This window comes from Notolabrus celidotus, chromosome 20 (genome assembly GCF_009762535.1).
Source record: "Notolabrus celidotus isolate fNotCel1 chromosome 20, fNotCel1.pri, whole genome shotgun sequence".
NCBI lineage: Eukaryota > Metazoa > Chordata > Actinopteri > Labriformes > Labridae > Notolabrus > Notolabrus celidotus.
In genome coordinates this window covers 27,403,895-27,426,990 of record NC_048291.1, presented here as the reverse complement: position 1 = coordinate 27,426,990, position 23,096 = coordinate 27,403,895, and the positions used below count along the sequence as shown (strand labels likewise).

General features: G+C 42.0%; 3 protein-coding genes across 5 annotated transcripts in view; all 3 read right to left on the bottom strand.

Annotated features, from left to right (window-relative positions):
* myo15aa (myosin XVAa) overlaps positions 1-3,364 on the bottom strand; it is a 40,854-nt gene extending 37,490 nt beyond the window's left edge. The window contains exons 1-4 of one of the 3 annotated variants that reach the window (XM_034711836.1): positions 3,063-3,347; positions 2,743-2,761; positions 2,148-2,273; positions 1,868-2,061 (exon numbers count right to left, since the gene is read on the bottom strand). The gene's annotated coding sequence lies outside the window, so the exon portion shown is untranslated. Of the gene's footprint in view, positions 1-1,867; positions 2,062-2,147; positions 2,274-2,742; positions 2,762-3,062 lie in introns of all 3 variants that reach the window. The other 2 variants (XM_034711837.1, XM_034711838.1) reach the window with 2 other exon arrangements.
* Positions 3,365-4,304: 940 nt separating this feature from the next.
* On the bottom strand, positions 4,305-7,907 carry drg2 (developmentally regulated GTP binding protein 2). The gene is made up of 13 exons (XM_034711601.1): positions 7,662-7,907; positions 7,116-7,276; positions 6,487-6,576; positions 6,331-6,391; positions 6,036-6,126; positions 5,874-5,946; positions 5,677-5,767; positions 5,481-5,578; positions 5,294-5,370; positions 5,097-5,185; positions 4,946-5,004; positions 4,787-4,840; positions 4,305-4,649 (listed from the first exon to the last, which is right to left on the bottom strand). Exons 1-13 carry the CDS (start codon positions 7,723-7,725, stop codon positions 4,563-4,565), a joined length of 1,095 nt encoding a protein of 364 aa, XP_034567492.1. The 5' UTR covers positions 7,726-7,907; the 3' UTR covers positions 4,305-4,562.
* A 1,003-nt stretch (positions 7,908-8,910) lies between these two features.
* On the bottom strand, positions 8,911-22,026 carry LOC117832460 (calpain-15-like). The gene is made up of 13 exons (XM_034711600.1): positions 21,886-22,026; positions 20,741-20,925; positions 15,597-16,605; positions 15,242-15,450; positions 14,909-15,092; positions 14,354-14,577; positions 14,143-14,268; positions 13,749-13,901; positions 13,422-13,583; positions 13,115-13,335; positions 12,412-12,557; positions 12,114-12,292; positions 8,911-11,751 (listed from the first exon to the last, which is right to left on the bottom strand). The coding sequence occupies exons 2-13, from the start codon at positions 20,896-20,898 to the stop codon at positions 11,574-11,576; spliced, it is 2,949 nt and encodes a 982-aa protein (XP_034567491.1). The 5' UTR covers positions 20,899-20,925; positions 21,886-22,026; the 3' UTR covers positions 8,911-11,573.
* Positions 22,027-23,096: the final 1,070 nt, after the last annotated feature.

Sequence of the window (23,096 nt, the reverse complement as noted above, 5' to 3'; positions counted from 1 at the left end):
TTTTAATAATTCCTCTTTAATACAATATCATTTGTTTTGTTGATTGGATAAAGGAGCCGAGCTGTTGAGCAGCTGGTATCCTGAGTGTTGTTAAAGAAGATGTAAGGATAAACATGTCTCTGTTACAACTGTTTTAAAATGTGTTGCTGGCATCAGACTTTAAAAAGCATTTCTTTCATCTTTAAACAACAACATCTTTCAGTTTCAACATTTGTTTTTGCACCTTTTCCAATTGAATATTGGCTTTCTAGGCTTTCAGTGTTCTTGTTTTCACTTACTGACGGGCCTTTCAGCTCAGGTCGACACATGCATGCAGTGAGCAGGCTGAAGCAGAAGAGGGCAGAAGAGACTAAATAACCAGCTCAGAGAGGCACACTGTGGATGCATGTATATCCGGCCTGTGCTAACACAGGTTTAAAAGGGACTCTGTGTACGGTCAGTGTGGATCTGTAAAAACTAGTGCTTGAAATTATCTTGTGGAAAAGTTGTGTTTCTTATTATTATTACCTAAATAAATGTGTCTTTCAATTCTGTCTACTTTTATATTCACTCTTACCTGCCTTTATTGACTATATTATGGGGTATATAATGTTTATATGAAGCAGTGCGAAGAAGAAGAAGAGACTGACATTCATTTGTAGAATTTGATCACATTATGAAACCCGTCCTGTAATCATTAAAACCAGCAGACAGCATCTCTCAGGTTTCAGTCAATTAACCACGGCGTGCTGCAGTTAAGAGTCATGGATGCTAAGCCGCCATTTAAAGTCATGTGACCTCATTTTATCAGCAATCAAGACGACCGCACGAAGGTTAATTTGAAACCAGCCAACAGAGAGGATCCTTAAAGGAAACTGAGAGGATGCCGAGGAGGTTAGGAGACGAGATAATTAAAGATGGTCACAAACTTAGTTTTGGAATATATACAGGAGGAGTTTTTGTTTTCATTCAACATGTGTGGTTATTGTGGAGATACTGACAAGGTAGGAGCTCAATGCAAATGCTGTAACTTGTGTAAGCTCAATTTCTATTATCCAAAAATGTTTACTTATTGGTCAGATTTATGATAGCCGAAGATATAAAGACAGAACAGATGTGATCACATGCCCCTCATATCTAAAAACAGACCCAAGATATTCAATTATTATGATTTTAAATAGAAAAGTAGATATAGAGAGAGGATTACTGCTCAACCTGGTTCAAAATGTGTAAGGTGCTAGAGTATCAAGGAGTTCAGATGTAGAAAGGAGGATATCCGCACACTTAGTCGGCTTAAATTACACTTGAATGTGTCCTACCATGTGCAGGAATGTTGCCTCATTTAAACCTGCCTGATTGTGTGACTCATGTTTGCTCTGATGAAAGCCTGACAGGCCGAAAGCTTTGCACATTTGCAGGAAAAGTGCACTGAGTGTGCAGATATCCTCCTAACTACAAGTAGAAACAAGTAAAAAATCTGCATGTTTAGGGCCAAAAACATTGGTCATGCATTTTTCTGATAAATGACGTTTAGATGTTTTTCTTAGTTTTTGGTTTCAAGCATTGTCTTTGTTTTTGTCAGTGGATTGTTATTATAAATACTCTTGATGATAATCCAGAAAACTTCATGGCACACAGTGAATCTGTTGGAAAGTGTCTCTGCAGTTGGAGGCAATCTTAAACTCATTAAGACTATACTCAAAACAAACTCAGAGCGATAAAAACATGAAAACACTTCTTTCAAAAGGCCCTCTATTAAACACCCAGTGCCTGCTCATGTGCAGAGGCACAACACACACAAACACACTCAGCCACGCCATATGGAGCCAAGCAGCATCAAGTGTCATGCCTGTTCCACACAATGCACACACACCCCAGCGAACCGTACCTTTGTTGCTTCTTTCTCTCCACAGTTTTACCCCTCCTTCATTGCTGTCCTCTTCAGGTTATTCCAAAGCAGAATCTCTCCATCCTGAAGTCCCTCTGACCCGACATCTTTAAGGCATCTTTCCCTCCAGCGGTGTCACAGCCCCTCTCTTTCTCTTTGGCGTAAAGCCTCCCACTCCGTCCCCCTCTCCTACACTGAAGAGATGCTTGTGAATATTTAATGCTGCTATTGTGCTTGTGTGTGTGCTAAAGAATGGGGAGCATTGGCTGGGAGTCCGTACTTTCTGGTCAGCCTGCTCGGGGCCATCGGAGATAGCAGCAGAAGCAGCTGGGTAGCAGGGATGGAGCCAGGGGGGAGGAGTCGGAGGTGAGTGACCCTCACCTCCTGTACAGCTGGGGATGCTCACCTGAGGGACAAATATTACATAACACAATTACAGTTTAATCCAGATGGTCATTTCTATCTGTAGATATACTTCTGTAAAAATGTCCTTTAAGGTATTCATATTTAACTGCTGAGGTATGTTTGCATACCTGCATGAGTTAACTCAGATAAAATTATCAACCCGTTTGAAAAATAATCATTTATAATCTTAATGTAAAAGAAAAACAAAAGCACCATTGCACACTTTGAAATATCAAAATGATGCTCTCAACATGCAGAATGGCAAAATTGGGAATCATGTTCAGTCAATAGTATTAGGTATAGAATTAGGGGTGCTATAATGAACATCACACTAAATGTTAAACCTTCTAAAGGTGGAGTAAATCTACATATTTAACGTGCTGCTGGGAAAAATCCATTGATAATAACAAATTATACATATTTTAATATTTTAGTAACTAAATGTATCCAAAATAGTACAATTAGCTTACCTGAGCAGAAGTATATTTCCTGAAAAATAAAAATCACTGCCAAATATTATATTCTAATACAATCCTACTAAATTTATACCCATTAATTTAACATTTTAGTACATGTAGTCACTTTGCTCTGTTGGAAACAAGTGAGATTTTGACATCTGGGAGACTAAGATTAAGTTCAACTTGGAAGTGGGAAAGAAGACTGATACCCACACTGCACAGACACTGAAATATGAGTTTAAGTGAACATAAATAAATATTTAAATGATATTTATTTGGTGATAAAGTCATAAAGAACTGACACAAAGCTGTAGATTTGATGTAACTCTTACCTGACGCATCATAAGCTAACCTGCCGAGCTACTTCCGGTGGTTGGACGGTTAGCTAGCTACTAGCTAGTGAATGAATATTGTGTTGCCAATTAGCTCTTAAAAAGTCGTTATTTCTTTCCCTGGAGATAAAATTAAGAGTTAAAAGTCAGATTATATGTTGGACATACAGTCTTCGTGTGGCTAAACACCTTTTTAAATGAGTGAATGTGTTGCTTCATGGCTCCTTGGTGGCTAAGCTAACCATACAAACTTCACAGGTGATGTTAGCTCAGCAGGGCGTCAACAGGATATTTTAGGCCCTATTGAAAATAACCCAGTGGGCCCCTGAACCACCACAACCCAAACCAACTCCACATAACATTTTCAATATTTCTTATTCAGAAAAAATATTGATACTTTTGCTTGTTAGTTATAAAAGCAATTGTCCATAACAATCTCTTAATTGTTGTACACTAAATACCAAGTAACGGCAAAAAAATTAAAAGAAGCAAGCTGATTGATTCAAGGATTCAATGTTTTTTATTGTCATACCAATACAAGCTGTCGAATTGACTTACCATTCCTGCTGTCCCTTAGTGAACAAAGTATGTTTTGAAAAGTTGAAACATTAAAAAAGGAACATTTAAACAGTTTCTAAATATCAGAAAAAATAAAAAAGAACACCTTCAAATCTGCATAAGAATAAAATGATTTCATAGCAAGAGTATCTAGGGTTTAACAATTTTATTACTTGAATGTTTTATGTTGATCTTAATGTTGTATCATTGTTTTAATATTTTTTATTATTCATCTACTAAATTATATATATATTTTTGGCCCTTATTTTATCTCAGACTCTTATCCGTACCCTTTTTCTATCTATTTATTTTAACTATTTATAATCTTAATGTTCATTTGATGCTTTAACTTATTTTGAATACACATATTATTGTTTTTTAATGTCTTGCCATTATTTTATTTCTGCTTCTTTCTCAGTTTCATTCGCTATAAAGCACTTTGAATTGCATTTCATTTTTATGAAAGGTGCTATATAAATACAGCTTGATTGTTAAGTTCTAATAAGTTGTTAAAAACTACATTTGTAGCTAATAATGTTAGTATTAGAGATCAGTTTAAGATAAGAGCAGCTTTACAAAAGGTTCAGAAACCACTCCATGGCTCAGTCATGTCAACCTCCAGCATTCATGCAACAAAAAAATATGCACCAACCTGAAACCGTCAGAAAAAGAGACACAGATTCATCCGATGTTTATGGACTTTATTTTTTCCTCCCCTTCCTCTCACAATCAATGTTAATCAAAAATAAAATACACATTTCGTGTCCACAAGCAGCTCCAATCTAGTCTTTAATGTGTTTTGTTGATGATCATGTACAAAAGAAGAACAGCTGCTATATTTTTCATTGCCGTATTTCTAAAGTTCAGCAGATTTCATTCCGTTTCATCTGAGTCAACTCCTGCTCCTTTTTTATTTCCCCTGTGTCCGGTCAGAAGTTTGTTTTACTTCTTCACAACCTGGATGACGTCCTCGTGCTCCATGATGTGTGTGAGGCCGACCCTCTGAGGACTGTACTTGGTACTGGTTCCCTGGAAGACAAAGAGACAACACAGCTCAGACCCTTTCTATATATTTATTATATTTTCAGATGAAGTGATGCAGATTTCAGAACAAGATATTTATTGGCGGCTTCTGAAAGTCATTGTCCCTGAAAGTTGGAACTTACCCAAACAAGTGCGTATTTGAACTGGCCGACTAAGGTTCTGTGGATTCGATGGCACTGTGGGAAGAAAATATAAAGATTTGAGAACTTATGCACCACACTGATTTGGCAGGTTTGATCACTGTAGTGCTGTTTGTGCAAGTTCATGTTTGCTTTCCTTACCACATGTTCTACAGACGCTCCTCTTCTCATAATGATAGCGTCATTAAAGTCTGGTCGTTCTGAAGAAAGAAAACAAACAGAATTTACTCAATTTTGATGTTATATAAATGTATACATGTAAGTCACATGACTGATGGACACGTGAACACACCTCCTCTTTTCTTTGTATAAATGCAAATCAGAGAGAGGTATTCCCACATCGTCTCCAGGAGGTAATCCAGGTTCAGCTTCATGCCACAACTGAAGGAACACAAGGACAGAAGGAGGAGGAAGCTGTTAGCTTAGCATACTCTAAAAGGAAAGAAGATAGCTTCCATTCACACACACACAAGCGCTCAAATATCTCACCTGATGACGACACTGTTCTCTCTGTGAGCAAGGCGGTTCACCTCCTCGATGGAGATCTGATCCACCTTATTGTACACCTGTTAAAACCACAAAAAGAGATGAATAATTTCCTCTTTGGCTTCTAAACACTTAAAATCTCAGGAGTCACTCTGCTTTGACCCTGTAGAGAAAATGAGCTCCAACGTACATATAAACAAGGCATGTAGACTCTGTTCCCAACGATGACATCGATAAACTCGTCTGGCGTGCTGTCCTCTCTGAAGAGCACCTCTGCGTTAAAGATTTCTGAGGAGAGTGAGTTAAAGAGCCAACAAAGACAAAAGGACTGAAAAGCCTAAAATATCACTTAAAGCAGAGATGTGTTTTCAAACAGTGAAGGATACTGTATTCGTGAAGAATGAGCTGGACGAGTTTCTCTGAGCAGTGGGTGAGAGGGACTGTGGAGTTGTAGGAAAGGCCGCCACCTTTCTTTGGCTGCAGGGAGAGAGAGAAATCACATGTTATAACTACTTTAGTGAAGCAACTTGAGTGTGCGCGCTAAAATCTCAAGAGCTGCGTCTCTTTGAAATGGAAAACGTACCTTGAAATATATGTTTGGTTTTTGCCTGTTGAGTCTGATGCCAACAGACTCCAACTCCTTTTCTAGAAGCTCCCTAGAATAAAGAGTCAAAGAATGAGTGTTTAAAATATTCCTACACACACACCACACCCCTCAACAGACAGAAACAGTGACGTCACAAACCTCTGAACGTCTCCTTTTGTGGCATCCAACATCATGATGACGACGTCTGCCGTCCTGGCTACAGCGATGACCTGACGACCCCTACCCTTACCTAGAGACAGTCAGAGAGAGTTTCACATTGAAGTTTGGTTTTCTAATCATGAAACACAACCCACCTCCCTCATGTCTGAAGATATATATGATTTATCTTATCAGTTTGTTATGAATGAATGCAAGTTATTGTTAATAAAACTTAAGCTATAACTCCTCAATTACAAATGTACAACACTATACAAAAACATGACCCCTCACTCACCCTGGGCAGCTCCCTCAATGATTCCCGGCAGATCTAGCAGCTGGATGTTGGCCCCATTGTACTAAAGAGCAACAAACGACATGTTAAGTGACACATTGTTGCACAATAATCATAAGTTAAGGTTTCATGTAAGCACTGCTGTGAATGTATGCGTACCTCTATGACACCGGGTATGCAGGTGAGGGTGGTGAACTCGTAGGAAGCAGCTTCACTGGCTGTTGATGTCATCAGACTGAGGAAGGTGGACTGTGGGGGGGACAGAGGGTTAAATTAGACCAGGACATGGAAGTCTTTGGATTATGTTTCACTTCCTCTCCCTCTATGGAGCCGAAGGACCTTTTGTGTCCATGCTGATTTTGACCAGGACGTGTGTAAGCAGTGTTTTAAAGAAAGATATCCTATCCTGCTTTCTTACAACAGTAATAGTTATCAGGATCTTAGCCATAGAAAAGGCTGTTTCTGCAGTGAGGAGTTAATAACTACATCTGACACCTACCCCTGCAGCACCAGCTTCAGGCATTAAAAACAACCATGTAGAAACTATCAATCTTTATGCTGTTGGTGCTTTTTGCTGTTACAGGTCATACAGAGGCATCAACATGAGTTTAAGTCTGTTTCATAACCACCTAAAATTCCTTACAGGAGCTTTAATAATGGGTCAATATCAGCTAAATCCAAGTTTATGTATAAGTATGCAGTATTTGGTCATTTTGGAACCGTTCTAGTGTTTTGTTGGTTTATTTTCATGCACAACACAAACACCATACCTGCTTTCTTTGACATACCTTACCAACAGAGGGAAAACCGATAAGAGCAACCCGAGCATCTCCTGATTTCATGACATCAAAGCCCTCTCCTTTGGCTCCAGCTGACTTGGAGGGCTCCAGGAGCTGAGCTCTGTATTTGGCTAGCTTTGCTTTCAGCAAACCCAAATGGTACTCAGTGGCTGGAGGAATGAATGAAACATCATGACAGCTTTAGAAATGTCTTATTCTGAAGGACTACAAGGTGAGTGTAATAACAGCAGGGGGCTGACTTAGAAGTGATGCAGGTGAGAGCTGAGGAAGGGTTGATGTTAAAGTGAAACACCAGCAGCAGCAGAATATATCAATTAGTTTAACTTTAAAATCAACATTTAATTTTTTTTGAATACAATTAAATAATTTAAAATATTCCTTTCACTTGTATCCGTGACTGACATGAAGCTGAATGCATCATGAACGTGTTTGTTCCTGAATAACAGAGAGATGACAGAGTAACACACGTACACACAGCTGGCTGTAACTTTCACATGAAGCTAACAGTTAGCTCAGATACTGTCACATTCTTACCTTTGTTTTTCTGCGTCCGAGCGATTTCTCTCTCTATTTCCGCGATTTTCTCTAAAATCCCCATCGTGGCAGAAGAAGTTTGCTACAGCTACACTGTCAACAAGAGTAAATAAGACCAGGCACGTGTCTGTTTTCAGTTGTTAGCAGATAGCCACCCGGTCAGGTAGCTAGCTAGCAGCCTGCTTCTACTTCTTCTTCGTGGGTTCACAGCAGCAGCAGTCTGCTTCTACTTCTTCTTCGTGGGTTCGCAGCAGCAGCTGGTATTCAAGCTGTTGTGTTTGTTATCACCACCTTCTGGTTGAAGTGTCACTTATTTTCCATCATTGTCGCCTTTAAACAAACACATTTGTAGCTTTTACCTGTCTCCCTTGTCTTATATACCTATAAAGTGTACTTTAATTGCCTCATTGTAATTATTATTATTAGTTATTGATAATTTGACTGATTAAAACTATTCTGCTGTAAATCATCTGCCTCAGATCCCTGAATGTGCAAAGACTGACACACTTGTATTCCAACCTTGTCTTGCTTATCTTTTGTATGTTAATAATATTCCATAAAACAGATATTGGTGACTTTCTGCTGTCCCTTTTTTGACATTTGTGTAGATAGAGAATCACTACCTATAATTATTATGCTAGAGTACACTTGTTTACTTAAATTCTCAGACATGACCAGGCACATTTTTGCACATTGTCATTCCAATCCCTTTAATAACTGTATTCTTTCATGATTATATCTGTATTCTTGCCACTACTGCTAAGCTTGATTTGTTTTTTGACTACTCATGAAATTTCTTACATTATCACAGGTCTCACTAGACACACAAACAGAGTATAAAGCATAGAGATACATAAATATCAATGAAGACTGAATAAATATTAATACATAGAAACAAGGAGATATGAATTGTTCCTGTTAAAAACATAAAATTGGGGCACCGGTGGCCCAGTGGTCTAAGCACCACATGTATAGAGGCTATAGTCCTCGTTGCAGAGGTCGCCGGCTCGACTCCTGGCTGGTCGACCACTTGCATGTCTTCCCCCACTCTCTACTCCCCACATTTCCTGTCTCTCTTCAGCTGTCCTATCAATAAAGGCAAAAAAGCCCCAAAATATAACTTGAAAAAAAAAATATATATATAAAATCAAAATATTTTGATTCAAACTAAAAAATATATAACACAACAAAACAATATAAACTACATTGCGATTAAAATAACCATGATAATGAAATAAATAAGCCACGCTTAAAGAGCTATACATGTTTTAATTGACAAAGCATTATTACAGCCTTCAAACGTTTGCATAGTTTATATGTTGTCACTAACATTGCAATGATGCTTTTGGATATTTAAGCTCAAAATATGTTTCTACAATGTTTAAAAAACATTTCCTTTACAGTAAAACGCAAGAATCCAGCATAGAGTTTATAAAGTGCTAAATGCGTTCACACAGCGAGTCTCCTCTCTAAAGCTAAGACTTTAAACATCCTACTCGTTTCACCGTAAAGACTGCAGTAAGACTGGATAACACTGAGCTAAATTGACACCATGTTTGTGTTACTGTGGCAGCCGCTTCAGACTAATAACTAAGAAACTACGTATCTATCACCAGTGCAATTAAAACAGTTTGGACCTGAAGACCAGCCTGTGTTTAAAAATGTGTAGTTAAAATATAAAGTGCATCCTGTGTCATCTGATCTGTTCTACATGAGCTTTTGAGGAATGTGAAACTTGTGTTCATGGTTTTGGTGTTGGCAGAAAGGCTCTGAAGACAGGAATGATCAGCTCAGAACACGTATTCAACTGAAGTGGTGTAAAAAACATACTTTTCTTGAATTAAAATACATTAAAAACCGTTTTGTAGACCCTGTGGCACATTGCTACACCTGTATTTCATACTATAGCTAACGTCTCAGCTGAGATCTTGTGCTGAATGATGAGGTTTAATCTCTATTTCTGTCTCTGAGGAGTCCCAACATTTAGAAAACAGCAGCTACAAGTTGTGTTGTTTACTAAATACGACACTTCTTTTTAAAACAGTCCAACATTATGAGAAAATACGCCTGTTTGCAGTGAATGCTCCCTGTTAGCCTCTAGCACTCCCCCATGGACATCACCTATACAACATATGTGGAAGTTGATTTAAAACATTACTTTTTCAACTTTTACATCTTTAATTGCAGCACCAACATTTAGCTAATGATTTCAACTGTTAATCAACATATTTAGATGAAATTTCGAATTTATCCATTACTGTTAGCTTAACATTTCCTTAACCATTTCCACTGTCATCCATGAATTTAAGCTAACTCCTCAAACTGTTTTCATTTTCTTTTAGCTAAACATTTCGACTTATATTTTAGCTAATGAGTTCAACCATTTATTCACAATATTTAGGTGAAATTTCAAGTTTATTCATAACTTTTAGCTAAAGATTTCAGTTTGTTATCCATGACTTTTAGCTAGCAGTTTGAACAGTAACTGTTAGCTTAATATTTCTGCTACTTATCCATAACTTCACGCCAAATATTTTATCACTTTGTTAATAACGTTTATCTAATGACCTCAAATATGTAACATATTTTTAGCTAACAGCTTTAATTGCGTATTAAACCATTATAATAATCCATCTTAAGCTAACACTAGTTAGCCATAAGTGTTAGCTAACCGTTTTCACTGTTATCCATAACTTTAAGCTAACTCCTCAAACTGTTTTCATTATTTTTTAGCTAAATACTTCTACTGATTATATTTTAGCTTATGAGTTGCATTGTTTATTTGTTTTAGCTTATGACTTAGGTTTTTTTTTATTAATAACTAATATTGGCTAACTACTCCAACTGTTCATCCATATTTAAATGGTTTATCTGGAGCTATTAGCTAACTATTTTTATCTGTTAATATTTTTGTTGTCTTTTAACCTTCTATACCTGTTTTTCACGTATAATGTTTTAGTTTTGATATTTCATTATTGATCCATAACTTCAAACTAACAGTTTTACCCCATTTTCCATACTTAAAGCAAAATCTTTAAACTCTCTGTCCATATCTTCTAGCTTTAGCTCGATTTTCTTTCCAAAACTTGAAGTAAGAAATCTCAGCTCTTTACTCATCATGTTAAAGCTAACTTTTACAACCTTGCTATCATTTCTGCTTATTTTTCACCTTTTATTTGAATCTTTTTCAACTATTTAATCATTACTTTGAACTAATGCTTCATTCATGTGGTGTCGGACACATCGTAAAAACACATTTCCATGTTTCCAGACATGTTGCCCATCAACTTTTTGTTTCAATATAATTCGTAATTTGGTATCACTGTTAGTTGCTGTCCTTGTAGATTGACCTAGGCTTGTTAGAAAAGTTATTTATTAACATTAGTATGGTGTTTAACCCTTAGTAACAAGTCAGCTAATGCAAAATATTAATATTTATCAGCATCACATTTTGATTAAACAGTCAGGTAATGTTAAAACCGACTTGAGAACATGATCAGCAACATGTTGGAGGAACGACTTCTCAAACTGGAAACTGGGACCATCCATGGAGCACATGAATGAAGCATTAATTGTGGAGTAAAAATTTATCTATCAGCCAACTGTTTGATAACCTCTACTTGCTTGCTATCTAGATTATGCTGATGAGCTCATTTTCTTGGTGGATATTTTCTTTGTTGTTTTTATTTGTTGAGATAAATCTTTTCGTTTGATAAAAAATGTCAGAAGCAACTTTTATGTTTGTGGTTCCCTCGGTTGGGAGTCACTGAGAGACAAAAAGGCTAATTCCTTAAGTGTTGGACTGTTCCTTTAAAGGACCCGCCTCCCCGCTGATATCTCATGACTTGTAAATGAAACACTTCTGTTATCTCCCTGTTTCTCAGATCCGCGGTGTCGCCGTCCGGTCAGTCATCAAAGAGGCCGAGGCTGATGCAGACCTGCTGTTTCTGGGCTCAGAGCAGGACTGTGTGTCGCCTTCGAGGGACTCCAGTTCCCCAAAGAAGCCTGGACGGCTTTACGATGAGCCAGTCTGTGTGTGATGGAGAATCCAGCATTTCCCTCCAGCTGAGATAAAACCACAAGCACCTGTCTGGGAGAGATAAAGCCTCATTCACATTTAAATCGAGCTGCATGGGGGTATTTGCATGGTCAGTTAAAGGACAAGTCTAAAAGTGAATATATGAAATGAGTGTTGTGAGAAATGGTTTAGGAGTTTGACTGTGTTAGCAGAGGTTTGTAAACTGTGCATGTGTCATACTGTGTATTTTCTCACACTACAGTTTGTGGAGCTCTTGGACCCATTGTATGAATCTCACATTTTTGTTTTAAATATTAAACAGACAAAACTGAATCCAGAATGTCCATCTTAAACCATAAATAATAAGTCATCAGTAATGTTCTGTCTGAAGAGGAAGCTGTTGGTGTGAGTGGTGATTCTGTTTTACAGTAAACCTGTGAAGAGGAGGGATGCTGTCGATGGCTTTGAGGCTGCCACGTGTCGACACCACGTTAAAGCTGTCACTGCAGTCGCAGGAAACATGGAGGTGATGTCTGGGGTGTCTGTTCTCCACCATAACGATGAGCCCCGCCCAGCCGTGTGTCAGGTAGTAACACGTCATCCCCTCCCGACCCTGACAGCAATGGAGGAAGTGTTTGAGTCATTTACAACAGTAAAAGCTGTACGACTACCAAACTGTCCAACATTTAAATCCTTATTAGAGAACGTAGTGTTGATTGAATGCAGCGTTACCTCGTGTCGTTCTCCTTTGGTTTCTGTCAGCTGAATGATGGCATCAGCGATGGTGGTGTTGGAGGCTGTTATCTGCTCCACCATCACCAGTCTGGAGCTGTAGACTGCCAGCATGAAGCCGGGCTCGTCTGATCTGCTGCAGCTCGCTGTAACGCAGAAACAGCGTGTTGCTTCGGAACAGATTTCAGTAATGTTCTGCAGATTTATTTAAGCTCAGGGCCCGTTTATCAGATGTTCCTCGTAGGAACATTTCACCGAGTAATAAAAGTTGAACTCTTCCTTTCCCCCCCCTGTGCAAAACCTTATTAATAATTGCTGTGATCAAATTCTGTTAGACAACAAATGCTTCAAAATGTATAAGCTGAAGTTGTTTAACTGAAGCCTTTTGGGGCTGAATGAGGTAGTTAGAGCTCAGTGTGAGTGTTTGTTTGACATCTTTATTTAAACCTCAGCAAACAGACATTTAAGTTACGTCTCTAAGTGACCTTAATAATCAAAGACTGTGCTTTTCTGAAACGTAAAACACTTTCAAATTGTTGTTTCAGTGTCAATAAAGTCGCCTGATTTTGTTTTTTTCTGCACATGCAAAGATCATTGAATGCAACAGTGTCATGTGAAACGCTGGTGACGTTCAGAGCATTCAAAGTGTGTGAGTTAAAGTTACACATTCAGCATTTTCCTTGCCAGCTGTGAGGGTTCATACCTGTGTCCTCTGTGTCCGTATTGACCCAGTGGTTGAAGGCGCTGCAGAGCACGGCGTACTCGCCCGGCTCTAGCATGACGTCGCAGCCCACAAACCTCCTGACCGAGCGCCGGCTGTGAGCCAGCAGACGACCGAGCGACAGGACACCTGAGCTGTCGTAGGAGACCCGAAACACCAACACACACAAATCCAGGAGGTGGCTGTCGGCTGTGTCCCACCGCCTGAGGAAGATGAGATGTTACACGCCAAACTGACCAATCACAGTTTTCTAAAAGCTGCACAGGTGAGGCTGTGGGTGTGTTCCTACCTGCTGCCCTGCTGGAATAATGCCAGCTCCACGGCTGTTCTCTCCAGCACTGTGATGGACACAACCGTCACCGGGACGTTAGCTCCACGAGGAAACACACCTGGAACTCTAACCTCCTGCCAGTCTGAGTGGATCTTACAGATATCCACTGAGTCAAAGTACCTGCCAAGATCAGAGACACACTCACAGACAGGTGTGGACAAAGAAACACCTCCTTACAGCTGACTGAAGTTATTTTACCATTATTTTCATGATCATATCAACACTATTTAGTATTCTCAAAAGGTAACAATCAAGATAATTATCATTATCTACATGCGAACGTACTTGATGAAATCCCAGAAGTCCATCCAGAACAGGCCGTCTTCAGCCCGCTGAGCGCAGAGCTCCCTCTTCAGGTGAGGAGGCCAGCTAGGCCAGTCGTCCGCCCAGGGCCCGGTCCAGGAGAAACGACCCCACGGGTTCCTCAGCTGCAGTAACCTGACACAGGAAGCAGATCTAAGATGCTGCGTTACATCGATTTGATCTTAAAATACAGTTTGTTCAAGCCTTAGAAATAAAATAACAAAACAAATGGAGCTAAACGTTTACTCTGCCTGTCATTAAACATCCAGTCTCATTTAGTGTCTGGTCTCAGCTGTGTCTGGGTTAAATCTGGACTCAGTGACAAACAATGGATATTGATATTTGGATGAAGGGTCGTTTAATCTCTTCTCCTCACCTGTGACTGTCTACATCCCTCACATCCAGGACAGAGTAAGCATGCCTCGGTCGTAAACCCAGTGACTCGTACTCCGAGTCATCCACCTTCATGTTACCGCCTCCGCATGACGCCCCCATCAGGAACCTGGCAGCACAAAGAAAAATCATTAAGGATTCATCCTTGCTATTTCCTGACACATTCAGATTAAAGACTAAATCCCTACACTCACCCTGCTTCTTTAGAGCTAAGCATTTTTGCCCAGATGAGGTCTGTGTCGATGGGTTCTTCTTTAGGGTTGGTGGCACTAACCTGGAGGGCCAGAGACTCGCAGGGAGCGCCCGTCAGCGTGGACAGGCCCTCGATGGCTCGACCTGCCTGCAAAGCAAAGTAGGAGCCGTGCAGCTTGGCCAAAGCTTTTTCAATCAGGGCCACCCAGAGCTGCTTCCGCTGGGCCTGAGGAATTAAATTAGAGGAGATAAGAAGAATATATAATAAAGTAATTATCTCCAGAAGCAGAGTTTTAAAATCCTGTCAGGAACACCAGCCTGCAAACGCTTTATACCAGAGATACTGGAGTCAAGATGGAAGTTATTACATTATACAACCTCAGTTCAGCTATGACTAAGAGAGTGTGCACAATGACAGCAGACTGTGAGAGGATTTCATTCATAAAGACACAAAACAGAAGGAGGTAAAGATGGACTCACAGAGCGCATGTTTCACTACATTAACAGGAGAGTAAATTAAAAACGTCATCAGTGTTTGATGCAGTCGAATGTTTGACCTGAGAAAAGAGAAGGTGTCCGCTCTCGTCGCAGGGCAGCATGTCGTCCACCAGCACCGTGGTCCACGATCCGTCTTTGCACAGACGCACCTGATAGGCTCCTTCAGCGCACAGCCAGCGGGTCACCATCACCTTCTCCACCAGCTCCGGACGCTCAGCCAGAACCGCCAAGGCACTCAGGAACCTGCTCCCAGAAAGACGGTCAGAAAGAACACAAGCTTTGATACCACAAGGAGTCGAAGGTGATGGCGTGGCTGCAATTTAAGTCTTGGTGGTGTCTTTCTTGTCTCCACTAACTAACTCTATGATGTGCTGAGAGTTGAGTTGTCTCACCAGCAGTTACCCAGAAGTCCCTGCAGGATGTCAGACGGACGAAGTGTGCGAAATACAGACCACTTGAGCACACGGTCTCTCAAGTTGCTGCAGTTGATTTCGTGAGGTCTGAGCCACTTTTTGACTCGATGCTGGACGCTGTCGTCTACAGGGAAGCCGACGGACTTCGGACCTGGAGGGAAGCTGTCGTCCACGAACGTCACAGAGTTCTGGGAGAATCACAGAAACAGGTCGACTTTGGGGCGTGCATCAAACTAGAGAAATTAAAGTTAGCCACCTGGCCTCATTATCTGAAGATTCTGCCTGAGTGTTTTATCTTTTAAGCATCTGTAAAGAGGCTGAGTTGTGTCCTCACCTCTCTGCAGAAGCTGAGGATGTTCTCCCAGAGCTCCTTGGCTTCTCCTTCATCGCTCTGTCGCAGCTCCTCCACCAGCATGCTCTCCTTCCTCTTAGCGGACGGGGCCGGTTTGAGCTGCTGCGGAGTGTGGCAGGCCAGGCAGTGTTTGGCTTTCATCTTGTTAATGAGAGTGCACGCCGGACACGCCCACTCCTCTGTCCTGTTAATATCAGGCGCCGCACACAGTGGGAACGATGCAGAGGTGTCTGAGGCAGGCGACATCTCCTCTGTCAGGACGCTGAGCCGCCTGCCGGCCTGCAGCTCTGATGGAACTGAGAGATGTGGCACAGCTAGTGATGAAGGAGAAGGACTTAAGGTAGCGAGGCCGGCCTCTGAGGGGGGCACCTCTCTGCGGCTGCAGGGGACGGGATTATTATGACCTGAAGAGGAGGAGGAGGAGTCTGAAGCCTCCACAGGTACAGACTCTCTGGAGATGGAGAGGGAGAGAGACCTGGCTGCAGGTTCTGGCTGCTTCACTTTATTGCTGACCTCAGGGATAAGTAAGGCATCCGCAGGGATCTGGGGGAGGGACAGTTTGCGTGGTCCTCCACATGCAGAGCAGGACATAGAAGCAGGGGTGTTCTGCAGAGTACACCTCCGACAGTCCCACATAAGGCTTTTTCTATCTGCATCATCTGCGGCTGAGGGTCTCAGGGGGCCGGAGCAGCTACTGGAGCGCTGAGGCCGAGTAGGGGGCAGGTCTTCTGATGATCCCCGGGTTCGGTTCAGGGGTCCGCTGTAGCCGCACAAAGAGCAGGCCAGAGAGCGTGGGGGGTTTGAGAGCGTGCAGTCTGGGCAGGACCAGCATCCGTCCTCCTTGTTGGTCGCCTGCCACATCCAGCGTGTGTCCGACTTCTGCCGGGGAGCTTCACAGATGGAGCAGCGGGGGGCGCCGGCTGCGTTGAGGAAAGTACAGCAGCCACAAGCCCACTGGCTCCTCTGCAGGGGCATCGACCCCGAGGAGAAACTGGAGGGGGAATAAGACTGTTCATGATCAGGGTTTGGATTTATTACATCTCTTCTCATGTGACATCCTTATCTGTTTGAACTGTTTGGTGTTTTTATACCGACAGGTTTATCTCAGAGAGTATCATGTCTATGATGTCGTCAAACATTTATAAAGCAGTCAGAGTTACTAAATGAAGCGCTCTTTGTGAGTGTGCTTTGATTGGTCGCCTCGGTCCTCAGAGATGAAACTATTACAGCTCATTAAACAGCTGCCAGCTGAAGCAATTTACTGAAGCAGCTCCAAAACTTTTTGTGTTTGTTAAAAACTTTGACCACTTTGTATGTAAAAAAGGCTCATGTTGAAAAATAGTGTAATTACCCTTAAAATGAAAATCTTTCAGGGTTTGCTCTTTTGTTTTTATTTTGGACACATTGATGAAATGCTCTGACAAAACAGCTTCCAGAAACATTTCCTCTAAAAGTGAGACTGCAGAGTGAAAAACATCAGAGCTGGTTTCATGTAGCGTTAACATCCCAGTGGGAGACGGAGGAGGAGAGGGTGAGGGAGGGGAGGGAGGGAGAAAATGAGGGAAAAATCCAAATATAAATGGTGCATTTGCAGCTCTTGCATTGTTCCATACCCTGCGGTGTCTGTGAGAAGAAAATTAAAATGCATGAATATGGAAATGAAAGAAGAAGCTGCATCATCATAATGCGTTCTTCAGCTGGTCCCACAGAAACTCAAAGATTATACAATATTGATGATTTGGTTCCTTCTCTGGGTATTAATTATTCCAGCCATTTCAGCCGGAGCACTTCACAGGGTTTGCAGGGTTCAGTCCTCTCTCGCTCTCTGAGAGGGTTTCACAAACATTGTAAAAGCTCCAACATTCATGTAGCTCGTTATGCACGGAGGCCTAGACTGTAAGACAGACCTAGATTATCTATGTGCTGGCATCCAGGGAGAAATTCAGACTCTGGGAGCCAGTGGGACATCTGTGCTGAGGCTGTCCCACATTCTCTAAGTAGCTTTGGCGTCCAGCCTGAAACTTCCAGCAGAGCGCAACCTGGACGGGTTACTGCAGAGCAAACTGTCCCTACAAGAGCTCAACAACAACTTCCATCCTGAGGTGGAAACTAATGAAGCAGAAATACTCCTCTATGTTTACCCGTCTGTTCCTGCCCCACAGACCAGTTCTCTTTTTCTCACTGCAGAGCCTCATCCAGCCACCAGAGCTCCTTTTATTACTCCATCTATTTCATTTCTCCTTCTGTATGACGTCTGCATTTAGGTCCGACTCAAGTGACAACTTTTGGTGCTGTAATATGAAGCCAAAGAGGGGGTGCAAAAAAACTGCAGTTCCTTGTGTGGCCACTAGAGGCTGTCTCCATAAGTGAGTCAATCTGCACTAGACTTTACACAGGAAATAAACACATTTACAGCCTGATACAAGAAACAAGTTTAAACTCCCTCTGTGTTTCAACAGCTGTGTAAACTCCACAAACACTGACACGTTCAGCTGAAGGGCTCCAGTTTACAGGGTCACTTTTAAAACCGGAACACCAGGAGGAGAGACGCATTCACGGTGGGCTGAGAGAAGACTACTGTTACAAGCTGCTAAATCAAGAGAATCACAGCTTCTTCTTTTGAAAAGTACACACACATACAAAAAAGATAGAACAAATAAAAACTAATGAAAGAAAGAGAAATCAAGTGAATCACAGATGTGTGTGATGTTATTGTGGACGGAGGGCGGAATCAAAGCACTGCGTTTAATCTACCAATCAGACACGTTCAGGATTGCAGGCCCCGCCCCCCGAAAGTCCTGGGACCTTTGAAAAGTACTACCCCCCTAGCAGGGGCTTATTAGATCCTGGGTCCACCGGTCGAAACACACGTAGTTCAGGGGTGAAGTTCCTCCTGTCGAAAACGCCTCTGTGACACAAAGTTCAGGTGAGTTAAACATATTTTGATCAATTTTGACTGCTTGGAGTGTTTTCTTTTAGTCAGTTATTTGGATTTGAGATAAACACAAGGTCCTTGTGCTGAAAGAAAGGATGAACGCTCAGGGAAGAACCCACCCTCCTCTTTACCCTTTATCGATTAAATTTAGCAGCCTACCCTCGTGGCTTCTCATGTCCTCTGAAGCCTGAGATAGAAAGGACAGATGGGCAGCGAGAGCCGGCACATCACCAGGGTTATCAAGTGAGCTCCTCCCTTCACTGATTATTCCTTTAAAGTCATATTTTTTGGCCTTTTTGCCTTTATTTTATAGGACAGCTGAAGAGAGACAGGAAATGTGGGGAGTAGAGAGCGGGAGAAGACATGCAGGAAATGGTCGACCGGCTGGGAATTGAACCGGCGACCCCTCTGACGAGGACTGTAGCCTCTGTACGTGGGGCACTTAGACCGCTAAGCCACCAGCGTCCCACTGATGATTCCTTTAGTTAGGCCCACAACCGAACCTCCATGCCAGCTCCCACTGTCCATCATATCCAATAAACGAACAGGAAATTAGCAGCTTCAGAACATCCCTCATAGAAGCACCTCCAAAATGTTTTGGTATACATGTGGCTTGGACTAAGTACATCATTTAAGCAGCAGACGTCTCTTTACAATCAGAAACATGTTGGATTCAGAGAGAGAGGATGAATCTGGTGGCTACTTTCAGCACCATGGACAGCGTCATCGTCCTTTAAACTGAAGCCCTGCATCCTGCAGCAGATTCTCCTGAAGTGAATGTGATGTCTCTCTTTCTGCTCTTGCTTCATAAAACAAGTTCTGATTTAATATCCTGCTCTTTCTGTTGTAGCTCGTCCTCCCCCCGGACAAGACATCCCTTTGATTTACTGAAAAATGACTCAACAACTCCAAAAACACTCCAGACATCTGGACAGTTTCCTGCACAAGTTCAAAGTCAGTTCTCTCCGACTCTCCTTACTGGATGTGTGATAATACATTTGACTGGAATCACACCTCAGTGCTGCTCACTTCAGCTCCACTTTGATCTTAATGCATCAAACAAAATGTAAAGTCCACTTTGGGCCCAGACTCCCTTTGCTGAGCCTCCGGTCTGTCGTCTACAGATCAGTGATCAGGGGTTTCCCTGCTAGCGTTACACTTCCTGTCAGAGAGTAACTCGACTCTGGTGGAGTTTGGGACAGCGTGGCAGCAGAGGAGACTCACACTAGACGGAACGAAAGCAGCACATTAGACAGAGGTACGGTAATAATTCATAAGTGGAGATTTGAACTAAACCGGGGAGGCTGTGGTTTACTTTATATCGACCAATTCATGAAAAATTCATGAGCACATAGCCGAGCCTGGGAAGTGTAGAATATCAATTAAACAACTGCTCCATCCTGCCACCTCTTTGAAGGAGCAATATGTTGTGTAAGGACATTAATAAAGCAGCGTAATCACAGGTTATTACTAGAAAGGAGACGGAGAAACTAAAAGTCCAAGTGCTTCAGGTCAGATCAGGAAGAGAGAGATGTGTGTATGGAGTTATTTGATGAATGAATGGAGTAAAACCATTGACTGTAAGAAGAAGAGACAGCCTTTGATTCTGCAAAGAGCCTTTTTACCTTCATGCTTTCTAAAGCAGCAGGGGGGGATTCCACCGGCTGCAGGAATAACTCAGAAAACGTCCCGACTACTCCGCTGATGATTCATCTCAGGCTGTTTTCACACATGCAACAAACTCCTGAATGTTTCCTGAAGTTAAATGTCTGGATGTCTCACACCACTTCACCTTGACTCCTTTCTGCAAGCCTCTTAGGAAACTCCTGCAAGAAGTCATGATGAGGAGAGGTGTGATCCCAGCAGGTAGAGGTCCAGAAGATCGTGACCTTTCTATCATTTGACTGGTGTAAGAGCGATGTGATGTTGGAGCTGCTTCCTTCATCTTTTCTACTCGACATAAAGGTAAAGAAATGTCATCATAGAGTCTGACCCTGCTTTGTTCACCATCTTGGATATCTTGTTAACATTGCTTTGACATGCATCCTGAGACCTCCCACACCATCATCCTCTTCCTGTCCGAAAAGGAAAACGTCTAAACGTCTAGAATCAAAACACCTCACTCTAAGTTCTTCCACGCCTTCATCACTTGCTGCTGATTGGCCGTCATCACAGGGGCACCTTGTCTTACCTGCGCTCTCTGTGTCGGCCCGGCCGGGGAAGCTGTCGAGGGAGAGAGATGCTCTGGCTGCTCCTCAGACACCCCATGACGGGGGACGGGGGCAGAGCTGCACCTCTGGGAGCGTCACCTTCAACCTCCTCGACCAGGGAGGAGGTGGAGCCGCCCATGATGGTGCCGGCTCAGGAGGGGCGGACCTGGAGGAGGACATGATGACTTTATTTTGCACAATCTAGAATGTTTCTCAACTTAAAAAACAAACAAACTTATTCTCAACACTTAAACTTCTAACTTTATTCTCTAAAAGCCAAGATAAATCCTCTTCCTTTGATATTCATTTTACTGTCACTAATACTTAGAATTAAACTCTATTCTCAACCTTTCCACCTTGCTTCATAATCTTAAAGTTCATCTGTAAAGTCTTTATTCTACTTTTGACATTTTATCCCTCAAACAGAGAGAAGGACAATAAATCCCCTCACTGATCTGTCGTTCCTCCTCCTTGTATAAAACTCTAACAGAGCAAACCTAAAGCTTGGATCCCCTGTGTGTGTATGTATGTTTCCTTCTACCTTGCACTAACACTCTGCTCAGACTGTTAAACTGACTCAGAGAGGGTTCACCCAGATGTCATCTCCTGCTTAGTCTGGTGTCTGCTTGCTTCAGCTCCCTGCCTGTTCACTCTACAGTTCTGTCCTTGAACAAGGACTCAAGTCTGTGTGAGCTCCATCCTCTGATGGATGTGATACAGACACACAGAGACCAGTGTGGTGATAGATCCTCCAGCATTAAAACATCACTACTTCTGTCCTTTGAATTAAGATCATAGCTCTTTGAATTTGTCTCTTTGTCTGGGGTTTTTACAGAGCATCTAAAAGGACAATTAATAATAATAATAATAATAATAATAATTTCATAATAAAATAAACAACAAACAATAAACTGAATGAATTCTGTGTGCTTTCATTCAGGAGGATGCATGCTCTCTCTCTCTCTCTCCTCCGCAGCTCACTGCAGATGCCTCCCTGCTGATCCTGAAGTTAACATGGACTTTAGGTAACCTGGTGCACCTGCAGAGCAGCTGCTGGCTGACTCAGAACCTGCAGAGCAGCACGAGGACTCAGGCGCAGACAGCACGTGAGAAGAGCCGGACTCACCTGACTGCAGAGCGGGCACGGAGCGCGAGACGCCGGGGCTGAGTGTTCCTGCCAGCCGCCTGAGAGCTCCATGCACCCTCTTCATTAAAGCCTCGATGTGCACCGTCACCAGCTCTGCGCCCAGGAGCCATCAAGGGACTGAGAGTGAGAGGCACTTCCGGTCAGGGATTTCAAAATAAAACTGTCTTTGTTCAACCAACAAACTTAAAACCAACTTAAAAACAATCTGATATGTATGATATGATATGATAACTTATCTCAGGAAGAAGTATTTGACATTTTGAAACTATAATTACAGCAAAGGACCATGGACGAGTATTTAATAATACCTTTGTTGATAAAAATGAGCACAATTTGATTATTTTAAACATCCAACACACATTGTTTTTGCAAAAACCTTGAAACAGAAGCCTCAGATAGCATCTTACAACAGGGCATATTTTTTCCACCATTAATGTGATGATTTAAACCAAAACCATAAATCCATCTATCCATTATCTTGGCTGCTTATCCCGTTTGGGGTCACAGCCAATCCCAGCTGACCACGGGCCGGATGCAGGGTACACCCTAAACAGGTCGGCAAGCTATCACAGGGCAAACCCGGAAAGACAGACAACCATTCACACACACACCCTCACACCTACGGGCAATTTAGAGCGACCAATTAACCTGATGAGCATGTTTTTGGACTGTGGGAGGAATCCGGAGTACCCAGAGAGAACCCAGGCATGCACTGGGAGATCATGCAAACTCCACACAGAAAGGCACCTGACAGACCAGGGACTCCAACCAGGAACCCTCTCGCTGTGAGGCATGGGTTCTGATTTAAACCCATTTATGTTAATATTTACACATTTTTACAACATTCTATTAGAATGCAGGACTTTTTCACATGGATGAGTGTTGCTTCTATGTAGTTTTAGTGCAAATGATCTGAATACTTCCTCCAAACAGTCAATAAACTGAATTCCACTTCATAAATAACATACATTTCTGTCAATCCATTCTGGCTCAAATTTAAACCTCTTTTATTTTGTAGGCACCAACAACTTCCGGTCGTTCTGTATGTAATTGTTGGGCATCTTGTTCAGCTTGGAGGAGCTCCTCTCTTTAAACTCCTGTTCTCTGGAGACATTTTCAGGACGGGACACTGGACAGCTGCCGGGATGTATTGACCTCTTATCCGGTAAAGAGGAAGATCTTCTTCCCTG

Excerpts from the sequence above, each read along its gene's own strand:
- drg2 (XM_034711601.1), bottom strand. The coding sequence starts at position 7,725 with ATGGGGATTTTAGAGAAAATCGCGGAAATAGAGAGAGAAATCGCTCGG. Across the intron at positions 6,392-6,486 it reads GCATACCCGGTGTCATAGAG|TACAATGGGGCCAACATCCA; the intron begins GTACGCATACAT and ends GTTGCTCTTTAG. Across the intron at positions 4,650-4,786 it reads TCAAATACGCACTTGTTTGG|GGAACCAGTACCAAGTACAG; the intron begins GTAAGTTCCAAC and ends TTTGTCTTCCAG.
- LOC117832460 (XM_034711600.1), bottom strand. The coding sequence starts at position 20,898 with ATGGGCGGCTCCACCTCCTCCCTGGTCGAGGAGGTTGAAGGTGACGCT. Across the intron at positions 12,558-13,114 it reads TACGGACACAGAGGACACAG|CGAGCTGCAGCAGATCAGAC; the intron begins GTATGAACCCTC and ends TCTGCGTTACAG. Across the intron at positions 12,293-12,411 it reads CCAAAGGAGAACGACACGAG|GGTCGGGAGGGGATGACGTG; the intron begins GTAACGCTGCAT and ends CATTGCTGTCAG.